The sequence below is a fragment of the Equus przewalskii genome, chromosome 20 (assembly GCF_037783145.1).
Source record: "Equus przewalskii isolate Varuska chromosome 20, EquPr2, whole genome shotgun sequence".
NCBI classification, from domain to species: Eukaryota; Metazoa; Chordata; class Mammalia; order Perissodactyla; family Equidae; genus Equus; species Equus przewalskii.
In genome coordinates, this window is record NC_091850.1 from 57,560,774 (window position 1) to 57,585,545 (window position 24,772).

At 48.9% G+C, this 24,772-nt stretch overlaps 1 protein-coding gene across 1 annotated transcript in view; it reads right to left on the reverse strand.

The window, feature by feature from the left end:
- Positions 1 to 13,732, reverse strand: part of PLEKHG4B (pleckstrin homology and RhoGEF domain containing G4B) — a gene marked incomplete at its 5' end in the record, with an annotated part of 50,688 nt that extends 36,956 nt beyond the window's left edge. Inside the window, 2 exon segments of the mRNA XM_070587334.1 lie at positions 1,317 to 2,505; positions 13,535 to 13,732. Coding sequence (XP_070443435.1) covers positions 1,317 to 2,505; positions 13,535 to 13,732 — 1,387 coding nt within the window.
- Between the last annotated feature and the right edge of the window lie 11,040 nt (positions 13,733 to 24,772).

Sequence of the window (24,772 nt, forward strand, 5' to 3'; positions counted from 1 at the left end):
GTCCATGCCCGGGTGCTGTGAATGTGGCCTTATGTGGAAAGGGTCTTTGAAGATGTGAATAAATGGAGTTTAGGGTGGACCCTGATCCAGCAATAGGTACCTTCACAAGAGAAAGGAGAGGAGGTCTGAGGCACAGACACAGGGAGAAGAGCGTGGTTGTGGCCACAAGTCCAAGGATGCTTGGAGCCCCCGGTGGCTGGAAGAGGCAGGAAGAACCCTCCTCTAGAGCCTGGGGCACCCTGATGTCTGATGTCTGTCCTCAGAGCTGTGAGAGAATAAATTTACATTGTTCTAAGCCGCCATTTCTGTGGTACTTTGTTGTGGCAGCCACAGGAAATGAACACATGTGAGCATTATTTTCAACAGTCAATAAACATATGAAGACAGGCTTCTACTGAATCAACTGACCAGATGACATGTGACAAATGTGACAGGGCAGTAGGGTGGGAGAAGGGAGGAGGGAAAGGGAGGGTGAAGACGGAGGGGAGGGTGTGGGGAGGGGAGGGGAGGGAGGGGAGGAGGAGGGGAGAATGGGGAAGAGGGGAGGGTGTGGGGAGGGGAGGGAGGGGAGGAGGAGGGGAGAATGGGGAAAAGGGGAGGGTGTGGGGAGGGGAGGGGAGGGGAGGAGGAGGGGAAGGTACAAGGAGACCAGAAGGGGAGGGGAGAATGGGGAAGAGGGGAGGGTGTGGGGAGGGGAGGGGAAGGAGGGGAGGAGGGGAAGGTACAAGGAGAGCAGAAGGGGAGGGGAGAATGGGGAAGAGGGGAGGGTGTGGGGAGGGGAGGGGAGGGAGGGGAGGAGGAGGGGAGAATGGGGAAGAGGGGAGGGTGTGGGGAGGGGAGGGGGGGAGAATGGGGAAGAGGGGAGGGTGTGGGGAGGGGAGGGAGGGGAGGAGGAGGGGAGAATGGGGAAGAGGGGAGGGTGTGGGGAGGGGAGGGAGGGGAGGAGGAGGGGAGAATGGGGAAGAGGGGAGGGAGGGGAGGGGAGGGAGGGGAGGAGGAGGGGAGAATGGGGAAGAGGGGAGGGAGGGGAGGGGAGGGAGGGGAGGAGGAGGGGAGAATGGGGAAGAGGGGAGGGAGGGGAGGGGAGGGAGGGGAGGAGGAGGGGAGAATGGGGAAGAGGGGAGGGTGTGGGGAGGGGAAGGAGGGGAGGAGGAGGGGAGAATGGGGAAGAGGGGAGGGTGTGGGGAGGGGAGGGAGGGGAGGAGGAGGGGAGAATGGGGAAGAGGGGAGGGTGTGGGGAGGGGAGGGGAGGGAGGGCAGGAGGAGGGGAGAATGGGGAAGAGGGGAGGGTGTGGGGAGGAGCAGGGGACATTTACCTTCCTCTTTGTTGCAGCTGGGACTCTCCGCTGTGGCACATGAGGGGCCGCTGGAGCCTGCGTTTCTGGTCCCTGCAGCTTGTCCTCCTAAGAGACCCCAGGGCCTGGCGCTCACTGAGTGGTGAGAAGCCCGGCGGTCGTCACTTTGGGAGCTTCTAAGGGACCTGTCCCAGGACCGAGACCTCCTGGGAAGGGTCCTCCCCGTGGCTCCTGGACTGCTCTCTTGACTCGGACTCCTCCTTTCTTTCTGGGTTGGACTGGCCTCTGCCCCGGACCCCTTGGTCTGGGAGCTACAGGCCTCATCCCAAAGGGACTCCTCGGAGCTGGAGCCCAGGGGCATGGGGTTCCGCAGGGCCTCCATGTAGGACTTCCTGAACCAGCGTCTGGCTTCCATGCTGGCCTGGTCCCTGGGTGGCTGCCTCCTGGAGCTTGGACTGCCTGCGTCCCCATGGAAGGTGACGGCCTGGGGGCTGTCCTTCTTGTCCAGGGTGTGCAGCCACCCTCCTGGTCCTTTGGGGCTCCCAGGGGGCTTCCCCGGGCTCCACTCTAAGAGGCCGACACCTACAAGGCCTCTGTCAGAGCTCCCAGACACGGCCCTGGGTCTTTCCCACTCAGCTCTCTTCAGGTAAGGAGGATGGCTGGGCTGGTCACTGCCAGGATGCCCGCTGCAGCAGGGTAGGGTTGGGGTGTCGCTGGAAGGGGTGCTCCCTCGCAGACAAGGGTTGGCTGTGGCTGGTGCTGGGGACAGGTCCTCCCAGGCACTACTGGGCGGTAGCTGCTGGGGCCCGGGACAGCTGGAGCAGCTGGGCTAGATGGTTCTGGTCACGGGTACAAAGATGGGGTCTGTGACGTTGCTCCACAGGGTGCGGTAGACCGCTGAGCCTGAGGTCAGCAAGCAGTGTTGCAAGGGGATACTGTTCCGCTCCTCATTCACCCATTCCAGGAACTCTCCTGTGAAGATGCAGCTGTACATGGCCTCAGGGACAGAGACTTCTTCTGAGCCTCGTCCGAGCCAAGAGAGGCATTTTAAGAAGAGTCTGGCTGACTGCTTCCTCACCGATGTGACCTGCAGGTAGAAGTCCCCAGGCCTGAGCCTGACTCCATGCAGGGACGCCAACTGCACCGCCACCTTCTCGTGGATGCACAGCGGCCAGCCCTCGTGGAAGAAGATATAGCCTGTGTACCTGGCCTGGGACAAGAGAGGTGGGAGGGAGATCAGCAGCGTATGGACCTGTCAGAGCCAGGAACCTGTCTCCACACTGCGGGGAGGGTGAGAGACTGGGCCCCCTGCACCTCAGAAAAGCGAACCATCACTAGGACCGAAAATAGGGGTTTCTTTCTGGTTAAGTGAAGTCCATTAAAACCCACTTTTACAGCTCTTCGTGGGAGGCTAGGAGAGGAGGGCACCAGGGCAGGGAGGGGGAACCCCAGGCACAGTCTGACCACAGGCAGCTGCAGCAGGCCCATGGGGCTCTAGGAGCTGGCCGCACCTGGGCAAGGGGCTGGGCTTTCACACTCTTGTCCCTACTGGCACTTGGTCGAAGCCCCACAGCATTTATGGCTTTCCCCAGTGCCCATGGGCAGCCCCCCAAGGAAAGCACTGCTTCTGGAATCGCAGGGCGGGGGGTACAGTGACGGGATGCTGGTACCCAAGCAGGACACCAGCAACATGGGCTGCAAGCTCTACCTAATGCAGCAGGGTCCTTTCTACTTACTTGAAGAAGTCAACAAAGTTTACAACCAAGCTGTAGACTATGGGGTGAGTTCTGAAGTGCTTCTTTGAAAAGAACTCACTCTAGAAAAGGCTTAGACTTCGGGATGGGTGGCACACAAGTCAAACACGGGCACTGCCTTCACAAAGCATGAGTGTCAGGCAGTTTGGGGAATGCAGACATGTCAATAGCTGCAGCTATTGGCCCTGAGCTAACATCTGTTGCCAATATTCTTTTTTTCCCCGTCCTCCCCAAAGCCCCCCAGTACATAGTTGTATGTTCTGGTTGTAGGTCCTTCTGGCTCTGCTATGTGGGATGCCACCTCAGCATGGCCTGATGAGTGGTGCTAGGTCTGCACCCAGGATCTGAACTGGTGAAACTCTGGGCCGCTGAAGTGGAGTGTGCAAACTTAACCACTTGGCCACAGGGCCGGCCCTGTTCCAACAATTTTTTGTGAAATATTTATGGTTTTTTACATACAGGATCATGTCATCTGTGAACAGAGATAGTTTTACTTCTTCCTTTGTGAATTGGATGACTTTAATTTCTTTTTTTCTTGCCTAATTTGTCTGGCAAGAACTTCCAGGACAACGTTGCATAGCAGCGGAGAAAGTGAGGAAACTTTTCAGTCTTTCACCATTGAGTATGAAGTTAGCTGTGGGTTTTTCACATATGGCTTTTATTCTGTTGAGGTAGTTTCCTTCTGCTCTTAGTTTAAGTGGTTTTATCATGAAAGGGTGTTGAATTTTGTCAAAATGTTTTTTCTGTATCAACTGAAATGAGAAGCTTCTTCAGGTTGTACTTGTGGGGGCTTTGGCTTTGATGTCGTAATAACGCACACAACACCAACCACCGAATTATGTGCAAACTGCACATCGAGGGTTTGAAAAGGAAACAAACAGAGAGAAGAACATCATTCTTCCCAGCCCCAACGCAGTTCGCAGTTCTGAGATTCTCCTTGGGCAAACTCACCATGGCTTTGATTGTAAATCTTTTGGCTCCCCTGGGGTTGCTGCCAAATTAGACAGATGCTATAAATCTTCTAGTCATGTTCCAAATAGTTCCAGTTCTGAGAAAACTCCAGGTTGCAAAGAGTAATTCTTTCTCTGGTCTCAACATCTTCTCCAAATGGTGCGCTCAGGTTGTTTACAGTGTTTTAAGGAAGAAGTGTCAGAACCAAAGTTTTTAATTTGAGAAGAGGTCAGTGGGCCTCACTGTTTAAAAGCCACAGTTCAGCTGCTAACAATAAGCGCAGGGTCTTTCTTTATAACGGGCTCTCACAAAGTGTCCAGGAACCTGAATTTCTCAAGATCACTAGCAGGCTTTCAATCAAAAGAGATGCATCACACCAGTTACTGCAGTATTTCAAAAAGCTCAGCATCATTCTCCCATTTGGAAAACTAAAAACAAAACAGAACTCTTCTGGTCCTTTGGAAAAGCCAGAGGGGAACTTGGTTGTGGATTAAACGTGAAAACTGTGACTGAACTTCTCTGGGCCCTTGATGACTCCACATCCCATTGTTCACTGGAGACTCTTCACTCTCAGGTGGTCCTGGGCAAGGGGACAGGTGGCCTTCCTAGGGCCTGACTGCACACTGAGGGAGGAGTTCCCTCTTCACGTGTCCACTCAACAACCCACACCAGGCACCAGGCACCAGGCACCTGAACGTATTTGCAGGCTGACCAGCTTCCCCCATGGCGACCGTGCAGTGGTCAGGCCACAAGATCTTCTTCAGCACGCCCTTGGCCCTAGCTCTGTGCATGGAGTCTGGCTGCCTCATGCAACTCCAGGCACCTATGGCCTTGTCAGTTCCATGTGTTCCAGCTGGGGCTGAGCATTCTACACCAGGGACCTCGTAAGGTAAAGCCACATAGACTAGAACATAGTTTTTCTTTTATCTCTGACTTTTGAAGGTTTCTTTTCTGATTTTACTAATTATGGAATATTTCTAAAGTTATAAAAGTAGAAAAGCAGGACACCTCATATCCATACTCACGGGCCTAGCAGCACAAGCACATTAACATTTCTGCATGTCCTCTTGTCAGTCTTTAAAAAATGGATGTTAAGAAAACTGATATAAAACAAACTTACACCCTATTTTTGCCCTAATATTATATCATGATAATTTCCTCATGTACTTTTTTGAAACTTCTTTAAAGACAATTTTAATCTGTGCATAACGTCCATATTTATACATTATTAATTTAACCATCCCTCTAATATTTATTTCCATCTTTTCCTAGTGTAATATTGCAACACGTATTATTGGGCATAAATGTGGACCTGCACTTTAGATCACTTGCTGTGGGCTACAATTTCTGATTCAAACTGTTCTTGACAATTTAAAGAGTCTCCATCTACATTACAATCACTCTCCAGAGAGGTCATTCCAACTTCCACGACCATGAGGAGCATCAGCTTGTCTGTCTCACTGAATTCTCTCTGCTCTGAATGTTGAGCTCTGCATTTTTCAGCTCATTAGTAAGCAAAGCTGTGTCTTGTCGCTTACTTTGTGTTTCTCTGATCCCCAGGCGGTCGGATGTCCCGGAGCTCCCCTGAATTATAGCGTCTCTTCTGCAAATTCTCTCTTCGGGGCTTTGCCAACTTTTCTATTGGACTCTCAGTGTTTTACCTATTTCTATGAGTTCTCCGCAGACATGACGTAAGAAATAGCTTTTTTTTTTTCATTTTTATTTTATTTTTTGAGGAAGATTAGCTCTGAGCTAACATCTGCTGCCAATCCTCCTCTTTTTTTGCTGAGGAAGACTGGTCCTGAGCTAACATCCGTGCCCATCTTCCTCTACTTTATATGTGGGACGCCTGCCACAGCATGGCTTGACAAGCGTAGGTCTGTACCTGGGATCTGAACTGGTGAACCTCGGGCAACTGAAGCGGAACATGCAAATTTAACTGCTGCGCCACCGGGCCAGCCGCACAAATAGCTTTTATTTGGCTTTTACTTTTGCTTCTGGTGCTTTTAAAGCACACATTTTCTAGATGTTTCTGCCATCAATCTCTCAGTTTCCTTCTCTTGGTGATGTCACTCTTGGCTTGAGGGAGAAGTCAGTCCTTTCCCCTTGGAGAGCAGGTTTCTACTCACTCTCTGCCTCTCTCTCTCTGTTTGCATTTAACTCTAACTCACCTGGATTTAATCTGGTTTTGGGGGTTGGGGGGGGACGTCCTCACAGACATTTTCCTGAGTGACCTGCAGAGTGTTGAGTGACTGCTCGTCACATTCTGGAAATGCGCCCAGTGATCTTCAGTGCCACTGCACCATTCTAAGCTTCCTCCAGCCCCGAGTGATCAGGACTGGTAGTTGGTTTGGTAAAGCAGGGCAGCACTAAAACAATGGTCATACATACTCCAAACGTTTTATTTGTGCTTTAAATATGTAAATACACATCCACACACCACTATCCTGGTCCGGGGAGCGGGGGAGGGTTGAGGTTTGTTCCCTGGGAGCTCCTCCTCCACCCCAGGGATTCTCTGTAGCTGTCCCTCTATAGTTAATCCTGTGTTTCTGGTTACTAGCTCTCTACGTTAAGCTCCCTGACCACATTTCTGTGTGTTTTCTGTCTCTTGGATGGGACTCTAATGGGCACAGGAGGCCGAGCTTTTTTCTGCTGATTGGGAGGGTTCTCCTGCCTTCCTTGGGTTGACCAAACCCAGACCGCTCCGCCTTCCAGTACCTGTGCTCTGGAGCAAGAACTTAAGGCATTCGGGAAGGAATTTAAGATAAGAATTTAAGACATTAGGGAAGGACTATGAATCTAAGGATTCGTCTGGATTTCCCCCCCAAATATCCCAGTTTTTTCAGTTATGGTACTCATACCTAAAAGGACAATACTTTTTTGTGTGACTTTGAGTGAGTCCTTTCAGAAATTCAACTTTATTTTCCCAGAAAAAGCTATCCTCTTTATCTTGCACTCATGTTTAATCAGTTTAGGTTTCAATGAAATTGGATTTAATTAGCTCTTCTTTTCCTATCTTCTTGAGTTGGAAATTTAGATAATTAATATTAGACTTCCCCCACTCTAAAACTATTTATTACACTCTAAGCATTGCTTTAGCTGTATGTAAAAAATTCTACATGTTGTGTTTTCGTTATGATTCAGTTCCAATAATTTTCCTTGTGATTTTTTTAACCATGGGTTACTTAGAAATGCTACTTAATTTCCAAATATTTTAGGAGTTTCTAGTTATCTTTTTTTGTTATTTAATTCTGATTTAATATCCTTTAGTTAGAAAAAATACTCTGTATGACTTCTGTCCTTTGAAATTGAAACTTTATTTTTTGATGACCTATAGCATGTAGTCTATCTTGAAAAGTGTTTCATGAACACTGGAAAAGAGTGTGTATTCTGTATTTGTTGGATGTAATGTTCTATAAATATCAAATGCCAGTTTGTTAATAGTGTTGCTCAGACCTTTTACGTCCTTACTGGTTTTTTTTTTTTTGAGCAAGATTAGCCCTGAGCTAACATCTACTGCCAATCCTCCTCTTTTTGCTGAGGAAGATTGTCCCTGAGCTAACATCTGTGCCCATCTTCCTCTATTTTATATGTGGGACGCCTCCACAGCATGGTTTGATAAGCAGTGCGTAGGTCTGCACTTGGGATCCGAACCAGCAAACTCCTGGCTGCTGAAGCAGAGTGTGAGAACTTAACTGTTGTGCCACTGGGCTGGCCCCACCTTAGTGATTTTTTTTTTTTGACTAATTGTTCTATCAATTGCTGAGAGAGGAGCATGAAAACCTCCATTTAGTGTTGTCATCTGGCTTTTTGTATTTTGAAGTTCAATTATTAGGTACTTTGCTGATAACCTGGCCTTTCATCATGAGGAAACGTCCTGTCCCTGTTTGTCTCTGGAGATACTGTCTGAAATCTAACTTGTCTGATATTGAGATCATCACATAACTTTCTTCTGCTAAGTGGTGTGTCTTTTTCCGTTCTTTTACTTTCACCCTTTGTGTGTCTTTATACATAAAGAACATTTCTTATAACCAGTAACGAGCTGGTCTTCCTTTTTTCCAGTCTGATAATCTCTCCTTTTACTTGGAATGCTTAGTTCATTCAACCACATTTAATATAATTATTGACACAGACTAAATCTATCACCTTGGCCTGTAATTTCTATTTGTCCTCTTATTTCTTTCTTGTTCCTTTATTCTTCCTTTTATCTCCTCTCCTAATTTTTGGATTCCATTGACCTCCTCTTCGAACTTTCAGTTATTTCTAGTGGTTGCTCTCAAGATGACAACATGCATCTTTAACTCACCGTGGTGTGCCTTCAAGTAATATTTTATTATTTAAAACGATGTAAGACTCTTACAGCGGTATAAGTCAACTTACTTCCTCCTACACTTTGTGGTCATATATTTGATTTCTACATTCCTTATAAACCCCACAATATGTTGTTTTAATCAGTCGATATTTTTTAAAATAAATTCGTGCTGACTCCACACTCAGCCTTCCTCATGCTCTTCACCCCTAACTGCAGGTCTGAGCGTCTACCTGGTGCCATCTCCCTCAGCCCAAAGACCTCCTTTTAGCATTTCTTGTGTCACACCTCTGCTAGCCTATTCTTGTGCTTACCTGAAAATGCCATTATTTCATCTTTATGTTTGAAAGATATTTTTGCTGGATATAGAATTTTCATTTGATTTTTAAAAATATTTTAGAGATGTTTTTCCATCGTCTCCTGAAGTCCAATGCTTCTGAAGAAGGGTCACCCGTCATTCTTACTGCTGCCTCTGTGTGTAAAGTGCCTTTTTTCTCTGTTAGCTTTTAAGATTTTCTCTTTATGACTGGTTTTCAGCATTTTAATTACAATGTGTCTGTTATTTTGTTTTCATTTATTCTGTTCTGAGTTTGATGAGCTTCCTGGGTCTATGGGTTGCTGTTTTTAACAAATTAGAAAATTTTCCAATAGTATTTCTTCAAATATGTCTTCTGCCCTATTTTCTCACTCCTCTTCTTCTGGAAATCCAATTAGGCATATGTTTAACTGCTCAACACTCCCACAGGTTTGGAGGCTTTGCTTATTTTCCCCCTACTCTCTTTTCTCTCTGTGCTTCCGTTTTCTTGATTTCTTTTGGCATGTCTTCAAATTCATGTATCCTTTCTTTTGTTGTGTCCAAACTACATTAATCCCAAAGATTTCCATTTTGTTCTTTTTTTATAGTTTTCAAATCTTTTCTGACATTCTCTATCTCTTCGTCTATTTCATCCATATGTTTATCATAGTTTTTAAAGTCTTTGCCTGATAACTCCAAACCTGGGTAGTCTATGAGTCTATTTCTATGGACAAATTTTTCTCATGTTTATGGTTGATAATCTAGTCCCTTTGCACATCTCACAATTTTTAAATTTCATGCCAGAGTTTTGTCTCAAGTGGATAATTCTTTTTTTTTCTTTTAAGGAGGAAATGCTCTTTCCTCTGTTAGGCAGCTAGGATGAGTTGTTTATCAGTTTAATGCATTTAGAAATAGAGCTGGTTGGGGTGAGTTGTGACTTAAGCTCTATCAGAGCCTTAGAATTCAAGCTCCAAGAGTCCAGGGAGATATCTCACCACTTTCCAGCTCAGCCCCTGACTATCTTGGCCACTTGAGATATCTTATAAAATTTGAATTGGGTGGGGTTTGGTTCAGTTTTGGTTAATTTCAGTTTACCTCTGGTTTTAAATGCTTTGATGGTGAGTTCACAACTCTCCATCCAGGGGAGCCTGGTACCAATCACTGCCGGACTTTGAAACTGAGAGATGTTGAAACTATGAGACTAAAGTTTTATGACTGTGAGACCACGAGACCATGAGAGTTGGAGCTCATGACACTTTGAAACTGTGTGACTATAAGATTTTGAGATCTTTTGCTTTCTGTCTCCACCTCCCAGTCTCCACTTACTCAGCAGAATTCCCCATAAGACAATTGCTTAGGATTAGTAGAGAAGATTATCTTCACATTCAAGGCTCTTTCACATTCTAATCTGATAAGTCAGCCCTGAAGTTTCTTGAATTCAATTTCTCCTTATCTGAGCATAGATGGTCCTTCTCTGGCAGCTTGCTCCTCCATCCATCCTCTCCACAACGTCAGTGACTGGCCCCAGGTATGAAAGTGTCTTCTGTTCTTTGCTCCCTCAGGAAGGCATTGTTTCATCATAGTTTAGTTCTTTAGATCTTTCTGTATCCACAGCTCTTGGATGGCTTTAAAGGAAAGTGTAATTGTTTTGGTTTATCTAGGAATTTCTTGTTGTTTTGGCAAATGTAGAGGTCTTTTATACCCTTCTCCATCCTAACTGGAAATAGGACTCACCCGTTCATCAGCTCTAAATGTTTTGCCAATTTCCTTTATGGTTCTCTGCATGACCCCTTCTCTATTTAGATGTACATTTGCAATTTTCAAAATACAAGGTTTTTAAAAATTGATTTCTAGTTTTATTGCATTGCAGTCTTTAGATATCAATTCTTTGGTATTTGTTTACACTTTATGGCTAATGGTCAATTTTTGTCAATTTTGATAAATGTACTGTTGCCCACAGCTGCAATGGGCAAGGAATGACAAGTACTGCCAAGGCTACTTGGTTGTTTAAGCAATCAAAGTTTATTGATAAAGGGAAACAGAACAAGGAGCAGGGATAAAGGGGAACAACAAATCAGTACTTACAACATCCACACCACCGTCAGCTGGGGAAGTCCCAATAGTTTGTACGGCGGGTGGGAGTGCTGATTGTCCGGGTTTGAGGCAAAGCGTCCTTTCCTCAGCAAGACTTCCAATTATTCTATGCCTGTGACTCCCTTTTATCCTAAGGTTTCTCTGGGTTCTGACTCAGGGTTTCAGACATTTGGATACTTTGAGTTATTTCTTCTTGTTCCCACGGATGTGGTGTTTTTATCTTTTTTGTTCCCACAGATGGGATGTTTCTAAAGTCCTGTCATGTGCCCATCGGGGTGGCCAGCCCAGACAAGGAACATGATGCAGGACATATTTTTTGTAACTTGTGCCTTAGAGTCAAGGCCAAAGTGGCCAATTTTGGCCCCGAGCCCAGACACATCTCTTTGTGTGGGGCCCAGGCCCAGTTTCCTTGGAAGGTGGGGTGTCAATAAACTCTGTGCACATACACATACACTTAAGAAGAATGTATGTTCTCTAACATTCTCTGATTGTATACATTTTTGAGATAAATGTATATCCTCTAATTGTAAAATTTGACCAGAATTTTATCAAATTTTGGACAGTGCGCCATGTGTGCTTGAGAAAGATGTGTATTCTAAAATTGTTGTATTCTAAAAGGACTCTATGCACGTCCTTTAGTGGAGGAGAGATATCACGTGTTCAGACGTATATCCTAAGTAAGAAGTGGTCTGCTTATCCTGTTTGCTTTGGAGAGAGGTAAAATCTCCCACTCTAGTTATGAATTACTCTATGTTTTAAACATTTTCAGGCTCTGTTGTTGTTAGGTGCTACAGATTGTTATGTGTTCCTGGTTATTACTGGTTTTCTTATTGAATGATCCTCTTTAGCTCTAACAATGCATTTTGTTCTTTACTGTATTTAGTATGTTACGAACATTGCTACACCAGTTATCCTTTGGTTAGAATTTGGCTGGTCTACCATTTTTAGTAACTGTTATTCTATATGTCGTGCTTTTTCTTTTTCGTGTCTGTGTTCCCTTTACTCCCCTCTTTCTGATTCCATTTGATTTCACTCTTTATTTCATCCCCTTCCCCCTGCTTTCCCTGCTTTGTAGAAACATTTTATTTTTATATCTTTGGTGATTACTTTCTTTAAACTTCTCCAGACATTTTCAGACACAAACTGTGATGAAACAAAGTTACAAATAAGCCAATGAGTGATTTTAAGCTCTTCTTGTATCTGTGGAGGGATGGGTGAACGGTGGTGGTTGAAATTTTAACTTAACATGACAATTTATCTTAAAATTAATATGATTAATAATGATCTCCAAACCATATACTTCTACAATAGTGATTAAATGAATAAAAACTTCATTAAATTTATATTAACTAAAATATGTTTATATTCATAGCTCTCAAGATAAGTTCATTTTCTCCTATGTCATACATGATCAAGTTTTATTTTATTAAAAAGTAAAAAGAAATATAAATATGCAAATAGTAAGACTGTCCCTAAATTTCTCTTTGTGCTTATCAAATTAAATACTCATAAATATGTATCCATATTAAAGAGTAATATTATTCATTTGGCTTTCTCAGAAGATAAGCAATTTTGTAGTGGGAAGGGGGATGACTCATGGTTAAAATGGAAGGAAAAAGAAACTTAACAGAAGAAAGAAGGCAAAATATTAGATCAGAATAGCTTTCCAAGAAACACTTTGAAAGGAAACGGGTATTTTGAGATCCGACTTAGAGCAGATTGGTTCCCTGTGCTGCTGTTTCTCTCTCCTGATGAGGACCTTTCTTTGCTTCTTTCCTATGTCAATCAGCGTTCTTTAAATGTACAAAAGACACGTAATCACAAAGGAAAATGTCCTCTGGGTAGACTACTTCATACAAAGAATAAAATCTGGGACATCTTCGGTCATTTCTACCACGATCATTCTAGCTAAAAGACCTTCAAAGAATTTAATAATTCAAAGTATCCCAGTGGTAGTTTTTTTTAAGCCCTAATTCAATATCAGTGGAGTGATAGAAGGTGCTGATTAGTAAGGTGCTCCTTCTTAAGAATTAGCCATGAATCTTTCCAGTGGCTCACTGCAATATACCCACAACTTGACTATAATTAGTTTTAACTTTGCTTCAAAAATAACGTATAATAAAAATATCCCAAAACTAAACACAAGAAATTCATTAAGCAGGGTTTATTTGTATGTGTAGGAACTGATCCGGTAAGTTGGCTTTGAGATGATTACTCAGGAGGGTGACCTAATTCCTTCATTCAAACTCAGTGGAGGGAACCAGGTGGATGTCTGCAGACAGAACAACTTCTACACTCCCTGGCAGTCCCGAGAAGCCCCATTTCTGGGACAAAAGGCCTTATTTCAGCAATCATTTGGCATGAGGGAAAGCAGGAGCCAGAAGCCAGAGGGAAGGAGCTGAGCCAGTGCCTATATGGACCAACAAAATGGAAAGAAGTGGCAAGATATATCCATTATGTGTCTAAACTCTATAAAATAATGGCAGAGGTTATAATTTATTTTTATTTTATCATAGCCTCACAGCTTTCTTTCAAAAAAATTACCCAATGCTCACTGGTTTTATATTTGTTTTAATTACTAGTTTAATTTCAAATTCAGAGGCATGCACTCCTTTGCCTATTTCACTGGCGTATTTGTCAAATCTAAAATTATACTTACTCAGTTCAAGGTACCAGGTAACATTTTCCCTCTCTCTCCCTGAGGGGAGGGTCTCACACAGGCTGTGTCCCCTGAGGGGAGGGTCTCACATGGGCTCTGTTCCCTGAGGGCAGTATCTCACACAGGCTCTGAGTGAGGTCCCTACACAGGTTCTATCTCCTGAAAGGAGGTACTCACACAAGCTTCCTGCTGCAGGTGCTGCAGGGCCCTCTCGGCGGGGATGAGGAAATCAGTGAGGCAGTGCAGCCCGTCCCCTCCGTGGAGCCTCTCAGCCATGCTGAACAGCTGCCAGAGTACTGTGGCTGCTGTGGCCTCAAAAGGTGGGTAGAGCGCAGAGAGTGTGTTCTGGATATAAGTGTCATGGGATTCCAGATCCTGAAATGGAAGAGAAGATCTGGAAATTTAAGATGTCAATTCATCAGGCACACAGGACACTTTCACTGGCTGGCACTCAAGGGTCCACTTTGAAGCCCCCTGTCTTATGTCCAGGTATGTGAGTCATCTTAGTAAAATAGGGAAGGTGCAGGCAAACCCTCAGCATAGCGAGGAGTTCCTGTTGGGGATGATGTGCTGGTCCTTTGCGTCATCACACAGAGAAGCAGACTGAGGGAGAGCTCGTTCCTGCATTAGGCAGACCTGACGCCTGTGCCTACGAGGGGACCCTAAATAACACCTGGTAAGTGAGGGTTGTCACTTATGTCACATGAGGGACAACTGAGTTTAGATTTGGCATAAGTTCCATTCATCAAATTCTGAAACGTGCACCTTAAATGCTGCATTTTAGGGTCTTCCATGGAGCGTGGGGAGTTTCTCAGGAGGCCTTCCCCTTCCCTAACCCTCACCCTGGCACTCCCAGTTCTGTACAGGGAATGGGGGGGGCCCTGCGGGAGGACAGAGCTGGTCCATGCGCCATTTTACACTTGGAAAAGGAGATCATCCACAGCAAATACATTTTAATTGTATGGATTATTTTTTAAAAATTTAAATAGAAACTAATAGGGCATCCTTCATCAAAATCACAGAATTGTGCCAATTCAGTTATTCTTCAAATAGTATCATTGATACCTGATTTCCCTTTTACATTTTTGGTGCAATATACTTTTATGAAAAGATGGAATGCTTTTAGTTTAAAAAATGTTTAATGCTATTTTTAGATGTAACATATCCTGGGCAAATACCATAAGGTTCATTTGTTTGGAAAAGAAACACAAGGCTACAAATAACAGTTAAAAGCCAAAGAGGTAAAAATTGGGACATGGATTTTTAAATGGACAATGGTTACATCTGAGACGACTCTGAACAGCTAATCATACAGATAGTTTCCTAAGGAAATTGAAATACAAAAGCCAATCCTCTGGGCCTGAAGTGCATAAGGACCTGGAGAGAGGCCATGTGTCCTGTCTGAGGGCCAGGCTGCGCAGTGCTGGGGAGGTGTGTGCTGCAGTGTCACTTCAGTGTCTGGAAACCAGTGACTCGAGGAAGACCTGAGCCAGCTTGGCTCCCATCTCCGTGTCGTGTGGTGAGGCAGCAGGTCAGACACCTGGAGCTCCCATGCCCCACAGGGGCCTCCTATGTCTGTCTGCTCTCCTCGCTCCACATACCTGGCTCTTTCCTGCCAGGCAGGGCCACTCACTTCTTGATGGGAATTATCTAAATACTGATTTTGTCCAGAAAATGCCAATGTGGTTTGATTTCCAAAAACTCAAACCACACCCGAGTCAGAAGCAAACATCCAGTACATGAGAATGAATGGAGCTGGTCTTGAGCCAGGGGCATGACTCACCCTCCAGGGGCCAGACACGCTGTGACATCCTTATAGAGATTTGAAGCAAACGCTTAACTGTGAGCCTGGCAGGAAGGAAGTGGAATGCAATCCTAGGGGACACGTCTTTCACGACCTATTTTGGATTTCCCAGGAAGAGATGGCCTCCAGCTGCTCCGATGCCCAAATCCAGGCCCATTCCTCCTGCAGACCCACAAGGCAGGACTTCCCTTGTCCAGCTGTGGTCAGCAAGCTCCCGTCGAGTCTCCTGGCCTCTGCTTCACTGGTTCATCTTCTGAAAACTGCCCAACATGAGGAGGAGAGGGGCTGATGCTCACTGAGGTCCTAGAGACAGCTCTGGTCACTCACAGGGCAGCCACGGCCTCCCTGGTCCCTTCTCTGCCCTTCGATTCCATCATGACTGGATCTGGCCCCCACACTCAGCTTGGGGGGCACCTTTCCACCAACTCCCACTCCCTGTGCAGCCCTCTCCACTCAGAGCCTGGTCTAGGGAAGAGCTGCCCAAGAGAAGTTGTCTGCCGGCCGGGAGGCCACTTCCCAGGTCAGGTAAGTTGAGGAAGCCTTGGGTAAGCCAAGTGAAACAACTGCTACAGCCTCTCAGATTCCAACGCACCCCTGCGTGACCACATGCGGGGCCCCCATGCAGCCCCTTCCTGGCTGTCACCTGCGCTCTGGGCACTTCATGACAAGGGAGAGACAGAGACATGAGGCCGTCCCCAGAGCTGCTGCCAGGGGAGCTCCCCAATCATCTGTGGGTGGTGCTTGTTCTTGCTCTTGGGGAGGGGCTCTGATGAATGAGCCAGGTTACACGACTGGAGGTGGACGTTGAGAGTCTGCACCTCAGAACAGATATCAACAAACCCGTGGCCTGAGGGCCATCCAGGCTGGAGTGCTGCAGCGTGTGCTCTGCACAGGCCGACTCAACTCTACTGACTGAGCGTGTCCAGGACACACAAATCATAAGAGGGAGAAGCAGATGTGAGGAAGCCTGAGAGCAGAAACCATTACATTCCAGCAAAATCAAATTACCTTGAATACATTAAACTCAGCTTAAGAAAACAGGAAAGTGTACAGTACATTTTAGAAATATTTCCATAAGAAACGCTTAAAAAAGAACACTGTTTTGGTGTCTTAAAGAGTAAAGTTCAATCGTCTGGAACATTTACTCTGTTTAGCATTTCCTTCCCTGATGTTTGCTGGGCTGAACAGGTTTGTACAAGGGTTGGGTGTGTACGTGAGGGCCAGTGAGTCTCTAAGGGCCAGTGTGCATATGAGGGCCAGGTGTCTGTGTGTGTGGCCACTGTGTAAGGGCCAGCTGTCTGTGTGAAGGACAGTGTGTGTGTAAGGGCTGGGTATGTGTGTGAAGGCCTGGTGTGTGCGAGGGGCAGGTTTGTGCTCGAGGGCTGGGTGTGTTGAGGGCCAGTGTGTGTGCAAGGGCTTCTGAAAGTATGTGTGCATGCATACATAAGCAGTGAGCCAAGAGAAACATGTGTGGGCAAACTCTTGAAATAGTTTCTAGGTCTTTGGGTGCAGAGGAAGAGAGGGAGTGGACACAGGGTCAGAGAGAATGTTGTGTGAGCACTTCAGCCTGGCCTGCTCTCTGTACAATATAACTCACCCGTTCACCAAAACCTGGCATACCAACAAGACATCCCAAATAAGAGGGACAAGAGGACACAATGACAGATGTTGACGACCTTGCTGTCAGTAAAGGACTTATTTCTTCTCCTTATATAACTCAGGATTCCCATTTCAACCAAACGCACACACACAGAGATGGGCTGACTTCAGACGAAGGACCTTTGCCTCGTACTTGATCATAAATCTTATGTGTCTTAGAATGTGATTATGTGTTAAACATTGGTTAGTGGAATGGCTGATCCAGTTCTGGTGTAAAAGCATTTAATCACCATTTTGCTGAACTGTGAATTCAATGTGTTGTCATTTGGGCAACCGCAGGACTGCCTTTAACAACAAAATTTATATATCTGGGAAAACATTTTAAAACTTCACTCTTCAACAAAGGATTTATTTTCCTAACTAACTTCAGGTAAAATTTTATTGAAATGGGGTGATTTTTTTTTTTTTGAGGAAGATTAGCCCTGAGCTAACTATTGCCAATCCTCCTCTTTTTGCTGAGGAAGACTGGCCCTGAGCTAACATCCATGCCCATCTTCCTCTACTTTTATACATGGGATGCCTACCACAGCATGGCTTTTTGCCAAGCGGTGCCATGTCTGCACCCGGGATCCGAACCCTGGGCTGCCAAGAAGCGGAATGTACGAGCTTAACCACTGTGCCCCCAGGCCGGCCCTGAAATGGGGGTGATTTTTAAAGTCAAGATCCTTGTTTCTCATCATCTTCATTCCCCTGTGACTAAGCATGTTCCTCCTGGCACCAGGCCCACGGGAGACAGCCAGTCTCAGCGCACGGACCCTCCCTGTAACTCTCCAGACCTCGAAGTGCCTGAGATTAGAAGACAGAGGCTAGGGGCCACAGATGCACTGGTGCACCTGCCGTGGAGGGTCAGAAAAGACACCTGGCTGCTTGGTTCTCAAACATGCACCAGAAATGGAAATGACCTGCTTCTTCCTCCCAGGGGGCAGGTAACACACCAAACGTGAAAGCAAAAGGACTGGACTGACAAAGGAGAAGGCCAGCTGATGAACGGGCGAGGAAGCAGCAGCAGTGCTCCATCCAGGCCCACAGGCTGCAGGAACATGGCTGAGGCTGCTCGTCAACACTCACATTTTAATTCAAGTGCAACATCCTTAAGCATGAGTGCAGATGCAAGCCCAGGACGGAGCCATGGGGCCACTGGAGTGCCTGCCGGCAGGGTGGGCCTAGACATCAGGATCCCTCTACCCACCGAGAGGGTCTGCAGTGGTTTACTGAGGGGGCTACCCCATCTCCCAGGGAATGGCACTCTGAGATGACAGACTGCTGGACAGCCAGGTCCCTGAGCAGGTGGTGCACAGACTGGGCTCTGAGACCCTTTCCCCACCCTCCCTGCTCAGATGTGAGCTAGTGGCTGACCCAGCTCAGTCCCTCACATCCCAGTGGGGACAGAAAGTGCAGGAACATCAAAGGCATTGGCAAAGCCCCCCTGGGGACGCCTTCCCTGCAGTCACCCTGATGACTGAAGGAGCCCAGCCACCCAATCCTGCATTTGGGTCTCTGCACCCCGGGGACAGTGATGTGTCTAGGACAGGACGCAGGACACTTAGGATGAGGTCGGAGTGGGGTGAGGGGAGCACCGGGCAGCCATGGTGTGAAAGACTGCACAGTCCCCTCCCCCACCATCAGCCAGGCTAGGGGGCTTTTCAGGGCCCAAGTCGTGTCGTCTCATTCCGAAAATCCATGGGGCGCTGGCCTCAGGGTGACAGAATGTGGGCTGGTGGCTCCAGTGGGTGAGAGGCGGTGGGCTGGGGGTATCAACCAGGAGGCAAGGCCTGGTGGAGGAACTGAGGTGGGTAGTGGTCACAAAGGCCCTTCATTTGGTCTGGGAGCTCGGCTTCTCCTGTGGGCCCGAGACCAGCCCCCAGTGGTACTCCAGATGCTGCAGCCTCGGGGGGACTATGTGGGGTGGGGGGCGTGGGGGCCCGTCACCCAGGCACCTCCACCCCAGAAGGTCAGGGTGGCTTTTTAGTTCACCGCTGTGGCCTTTACCTCTGGCCAAATTTTATTAACAAAAATCAGGACGTGTGGGCAACAGCAGGCACCCACCGTGGGACACGAGTCTTTCCTGCGGTCCCTCCAAGCAGGGCCCTGAGGATGGGAGGGGAGCCCACACCACGCCTCCTCTGCCCCACTTTCTGTCAATAGCGGCTTTCTCAGCCCCGTGGGCAGGAATGAGGAGGTTGGCGTGAAACCCACACTCTCCAGGAGGCTGGCTCTGGGCCGCCGCTCTGGTTACAGCCTCTCAGGCGCCCTTGACAGGGGCCTCCTTCCTGAAAGGACACAGTGACAGTGCCTGGGTTCTGCCCAGGGTGTCGATGGCCATCTCCGGCTTCCTGTGCACACTGACCCAGAGACCACCTTTGAATCAAAGAAGATCTGTGTGGAAAGCCTACTCCCCTCAGCCGTGCTGGTGTGACAGCCTGTCTACATCTGGTCTTCCTGTATCCAGCCTGTCTACACCTGGCCTGTTTACACCTGGCCCGTCTACACCTGGCCTGTCTATATCCAGCCTGCTTTCTACTTGAAGGCCTACTTTCTACTTCCTACTGTGAATTTGAGATTCCTGACCCTCACAGCTGGGGAGTCTGAAGATGTTTCTAAGGGTGAAGATTCTTTTGGCCCAAAGCTGGTCCCCAGAGGGAAGGAGAGGGAAGGGAAATGCCTGTGCCTCCTCAGGTTCACACTCTACTCCTGGAAGAGGTCGGTCATCAACAACAGCAACACGCACCCTCAATTCGGCTGACGCAGACGTAGACCCTCAGGCTGGTAAGGGGCCTTGCCAGGCAAGTGTCTGGCTCTCCTGACACATTTTTCCTGACTGGCATTCCACCGAAATTGGCTCAGGAAGCCGTGGAGATGCGAGACACCCGCAGCCGGGGAGGAAGCTCCGGGGCCTCTGTCAGCAAGACCCCTTCCTGCCTAGTTCCATAGCTGATTCGACAGCTGCCTTCAAACCTCTGGGTTCTAACTGAGCCCAGGGTGGTGCTGCTGCAGGACGGGCCCTGCTTTACATCTCCCCACCCCCCGAACCCCAGCGTATACACCTGGCACAGGTGGGGCCGAGGGGACAGATGCAACCATCATCTGGCCAGAGCCCCCTCCCACACCAGTGTGTCGGGTGTGAAGCCTCAGGATGCCCCACAGCAGGCCCAATTCCCTCCCTCCATCCACACCAATACATCCACTGAGCCCCTGCCCAGGGTGACCCCGGCCCTCCACTAACTTACAGTGTGAGGGGGAAAGGATCCTAAAGAACTGACACAGTCCAGGGAATGAGGCCAGACCAGGAGCGGGCTGGGCAGGCGGAGCACAAAGCAAGCAGACAGCAGTGCCAGGGTGCAGGCCAGCCTCGCCACGGGAGCAGAGCGCAGATGTGAGCAAGGGCTCACTGGGTGGGCCGACCGGGAGCATTCCAGGGATCCTTTCTCCCTTCCTGCAGGGGGCGTGCCCACCCCTGGGATGGCTGGCCAGGGGCTGCCCAGGCTCTCTGAGGCCTCAAGTGCAACGCCACAGAACCCAGAACAGGACAGGATGGGGCCAGGGCCTGGGCGCCTGGGATGGGGGATGAGCAGCCAAGAGCAGGGAGCCCAGCAGGCCAAGCCAGGTGTCTGCGGGGCCAGGTTCTCAGGAGGAATCAAACAGTGAGGGAGCACTGTCCAGTGGGCCTCAAGGGCTGTCCCCACCGACACACAGACGTCTCATCAGGGCTGGCTCCCTCCTCCAGCAGTGAGAGTCAGGCGGCCAGAGGTGGCTTTACAGTGGCTGAGCACTGACAATGCGCCCATTATCTTCAACTCCAACAGCCGAGAAAGGCGGGTCTGTGTCAGCACGTCCCAGCGGGCGGGCCCCAGAAAGCCACACATTCCAGCCTGCTGCCCACAGTCTGCGCTGAGCAAACCCGGAGGGGAAGACAAGTGGACTGGAACTGCACCCTGGGCCTCTGTCTCCCCGCACGTGCATGCACACACAAGCACATGTACACAGGCATACATACATGCACAAACACACGAGGACTGTGCCCTGTACCTTCATCTCCCCACACGCGTGCACACGCATACACAGTGGCACACACATGTACACACACAACACTCCCCCCACTCCTGCTGTGCATCCCCCTGGACTCTACCCGCTTCTTCTGCAGCCTTGTTCTCACCCGGATCTGCTCTCAGCACCTGTCCTGCTGCAGGAGGAGCCACCAGAGTGGATGTCAGCAACTCACAGAGCTTGCAGAGAGCAGTTGTGAGAAAAAACTCCAACCTGAAACTCGTCTGTAAAGTGCAGTTTGTAAAGCTCAGTGTTCACTACACTTGGCACTAAACTCTGCCTGCAGTTTTTTCTAGCAAACAAGAAGCATTAAAACAAATAAACATTCATGTATTTAAAAAGAACTCTGTGTATTCAGGTCTAAGATGTTTTTAAAATCCGAAGAGCAAAATTTTCAATCTAAGGACCGGGACCTCGTCTGAAAAACAAGGGGGCAGGACATGGAATTGCCGGATCCCTCGTGTGGAGCAGCCTGGGTTCCAGGTAACCGGGATGGTTAAGAGAGGAGCCACGCGTGCTCTCCTCGCTGCTCCTGTTCAACAAGGGCCCTGAAGCTCCAAAAGGCCTCCTCTCTCAGTGTGGCTCGCTTTCCAGCGCCTTCTCCCTTTTCTAACATTAACAATGGCCGCCTTTCAGGTTCGGGGTCCTGTGTGAGTTCTGTAAACCACAAATGCCTGCTGTCCATGAGTTCCTTCCTGATCTGGACCTTCAACAGCTAACCGTCAGTGACTGATGGCGATGTCCTAGGCTTGCCCGCCTGCTGAAGAAGCAGCAGGCCTGAAAGGGACGTGGTCTCTAACTCAACGCCTTGCGGGTGTCAAGGAAGGTGGGCAACTCTGCAAAAGGCAGTGGTTTCCAGGGAAATTTTGGCCACTGTGAGCAGATGCCTAGGACTTGGTTCCTAAGGGTTCCCTGAACCATGAAACCAGAGCAAGGGCCTCAGAAGGAGCAGAAATCCTGCAAGGCCCGCAGGAAGAAGCCTTGGGCAGCCCCTGCCACCTGGACAATTCTCAGGTACCAGCGGGTCCCAGAGTCAGAGACACAGACGGGGGCTGACTCTTGATGTCCTGCATGTGAAGACCGCCAGGGAGGGGAGCCTCCATTCCACAGAGGACTGGAGATTCAGGATGGCCCCACTGGAGCTGCCTCCATGCAGTGGGCTTCCTGGGCCAGGGTGCAGGAGGGTTTACATGACTGACGTCAACATGACCTGCCTGTCCCGGCTGGGGAAGCAGGTTCGGGAAGGCTCCGTCTGGGCCGGCGTCTCCCGAGCCTGCACCTGGGCCCAGTGGTGACCCCGGCCACTACCTCTGATCCTTCCTGGGCCGAGGCAGTAGCGTCTGCCGCCTGAGCACCCAACTAGTGCTCCCTGGGACCTGACCCAGAGCCGCTGTAGCTCACCTCACACCTCCCACAAACCAGGGGAGTGTGCTCTCTCGAGCTCAGGACTGCTCACTTAGCACTTAGCTGTCCTCTAGTTGTGTCTCCCAAACCCAGTCTGCTTTCATCCAGTGCTGCCGGCCTGTGTGTTCACGGGGTTGAGTTACATCAAGAAACATCTACGGAATCTTCAGAGGAGAGAGGCAGGGAAATGTGTGACCAAATGTTTATGACTAAGAAGCTCGGGCTCTAAAAGAGCTTCATTTACTTGGAAAAGATCCCTTGGAGGAACATCTATTCTCTGTAATGTTGGACAGAGGAAATGCCTGTGTTCCGCTAAGGTACTGAGTACACCTCTGTGGGGGGCGTGTTGTTCAAGGAATCCTGCCTCCCTGTGGAGGATGGCACGTCCCTGCCCGCTGGCGTCAGGCATGGCCACATGACAAAGAAATGTGGCAGTGGCAGATGCCAACTCCTGTGGAAGCTTTGAGAGCCAGCTCATGCTCCACCATTTCCCTCTGCCATTGAGTCGACAATGCCCCAGAGAGAGGCCGTTCCATGAGCCTGGATCCCAGAGAAAAACTGATACGATGACTGTGGTGGGCATGTAGCATGAGCGGGTCACCACTGTGCCGAGCACTGAGACTCGGGGGTCGCTGGTCACTGCAGCATAACCTGCCCATGCTGACTGCTGGTCCCCGGGGCCTGGAGCACAGATCCAGGGCACACCTGAGCTCAGGGCCTTCACCCACCCAGGCAGCTCCGACACAGACCTTGGCGTGGGTGACCACCTCTACCAAGGGGCCCTCCTGTAAAGCACCTGGAGGGACCGAGCTGTCTGCAGACAGAATGGTGCATCCTGAGCTGGAGCCGGTTCTCAGAGGCTTCCTGGGGAGACCCATGAGGGGGGGTGAGGAGCAGAACCTTGTAGCTCCATACCCCCGCTGTTGGCATGCTGGATCCAGGGTGGGAGGCCCATTTGACAAATCTTGATCTTGTCTGTATTCCAGGAGGCTGAGAGTGTTCTGGAAACATCTCATGTCTGAGTTTCATCATCCACAGACTTTGCTTTTTCATAGTCCCAATACTTTTCAGTTTTTAGGGCCAAATTAGGAGAATGCCAAAACAAAGGGGCTATTTCTGGGTTCAAGTTCCAGGGCTGTACCTTGTGTAACAGGCCCAGGAGGTGAATCTAGAAAATAATGATTCCAAATATAACCCTGAAAGTGTCTCCTCTGAATTTGCACACGACTCACTGGATGGGACACACACAGCCACCCGCCGACAGCTGTTCCAAAGCTGGCGTGCGGATTGCAGAGGATCCTGGGTGTTGGGCATTCCTGACAAGGAAGATGCTTTGACAACACTGTGCACTCAGCCCAGCGGCTAGCTCTGCTAGCTCTGCCAGCAGCATGTTGCAACGGCTCCTTTTCTAACTTGACACACAGATCCTACCAGGCTGGCTTCTCTCTAGTTGATGAGCGGAATGAGGCTGCAATGCCACTTTCTTTTCCTCCCCCCCGCCCCCCAACTCAGATGCCCAAATCCACCCGGAGCAAGGACTTTCCAGGTGTCTTATGCTCCACCAATTTCTTTTTAAAACTGGTTTTATGTTCTTCCTGCTTATTCCAGTTACCCAGACTCATGCAGTGTTTTTAAGAACTTGCTGAGGTGGAATAGGCAGGTGTAGTGAAAGGCTGTTGTGAGGAAGAAGTCTGGATTCTCCTTCCCACACACCTGCCCATTGACCCATCCAGCCAAGCAGTGGGACAGGCCTTTAGGTCCCTTCCTGTGTCAGAGGTATGATGAAGGGGCCAGCTCTATGCACCTTGCTCCATCTCCACTCTGGGCCTTGGTTTCCTCAGCTGGAACCCAGGAGGTGCGCACAGGTGAGGACTGAGGGCAGGGACCTCAGACAAGGACCTGGCCCAGGCAGGTGCGCATCTGACAGGGCCCGCCAGAGGCTCTCCCCCTGAGGACAAGTTGCAGGGAGCTGCACCTCTCCTGCAGAAACACCCTTCAGCACTCAGAGGCTGGAATACGTCAGCTCAGAAGCTGCGGCCCTCGCTTCAACGTGCATCCCTTTTCTGTTCTGGACCGTTCTGGGAGGACCTCATTTTCCCACTTTAATCATGTTGTCAGGTACCTGCTTTCCTATCCAGGGCTCAACATTAAACAGATCACAAATGGAATCAATCCTATGCTATAAAACAAAATCATATACACACAACTTTCAAGCATTTCTAAAACCAACCCTCCCCAAAAGAGTCTCAGAATATCAAAGCGCCTTCCTTCAAGGTGAGGAAACCGAGTCAGCTATGGATTAACAGAGGTGTGCCAGCCACCCGGCAGCTGGTGCAGAGTGAGGGCTGGACCGTTTCCCCCTCGGACTCCCTTGCATGGAGCCACCCCTAAGCCAGGGCACAGGAGTGTTGTGCACCTCAGCTCCCAGGCAGCCAGCCGGGCGTCGAGGTACCTGCCCCATGTGTAGCTGCCGAACCTCGGCACAGTCATGCCAGCCTCCCACC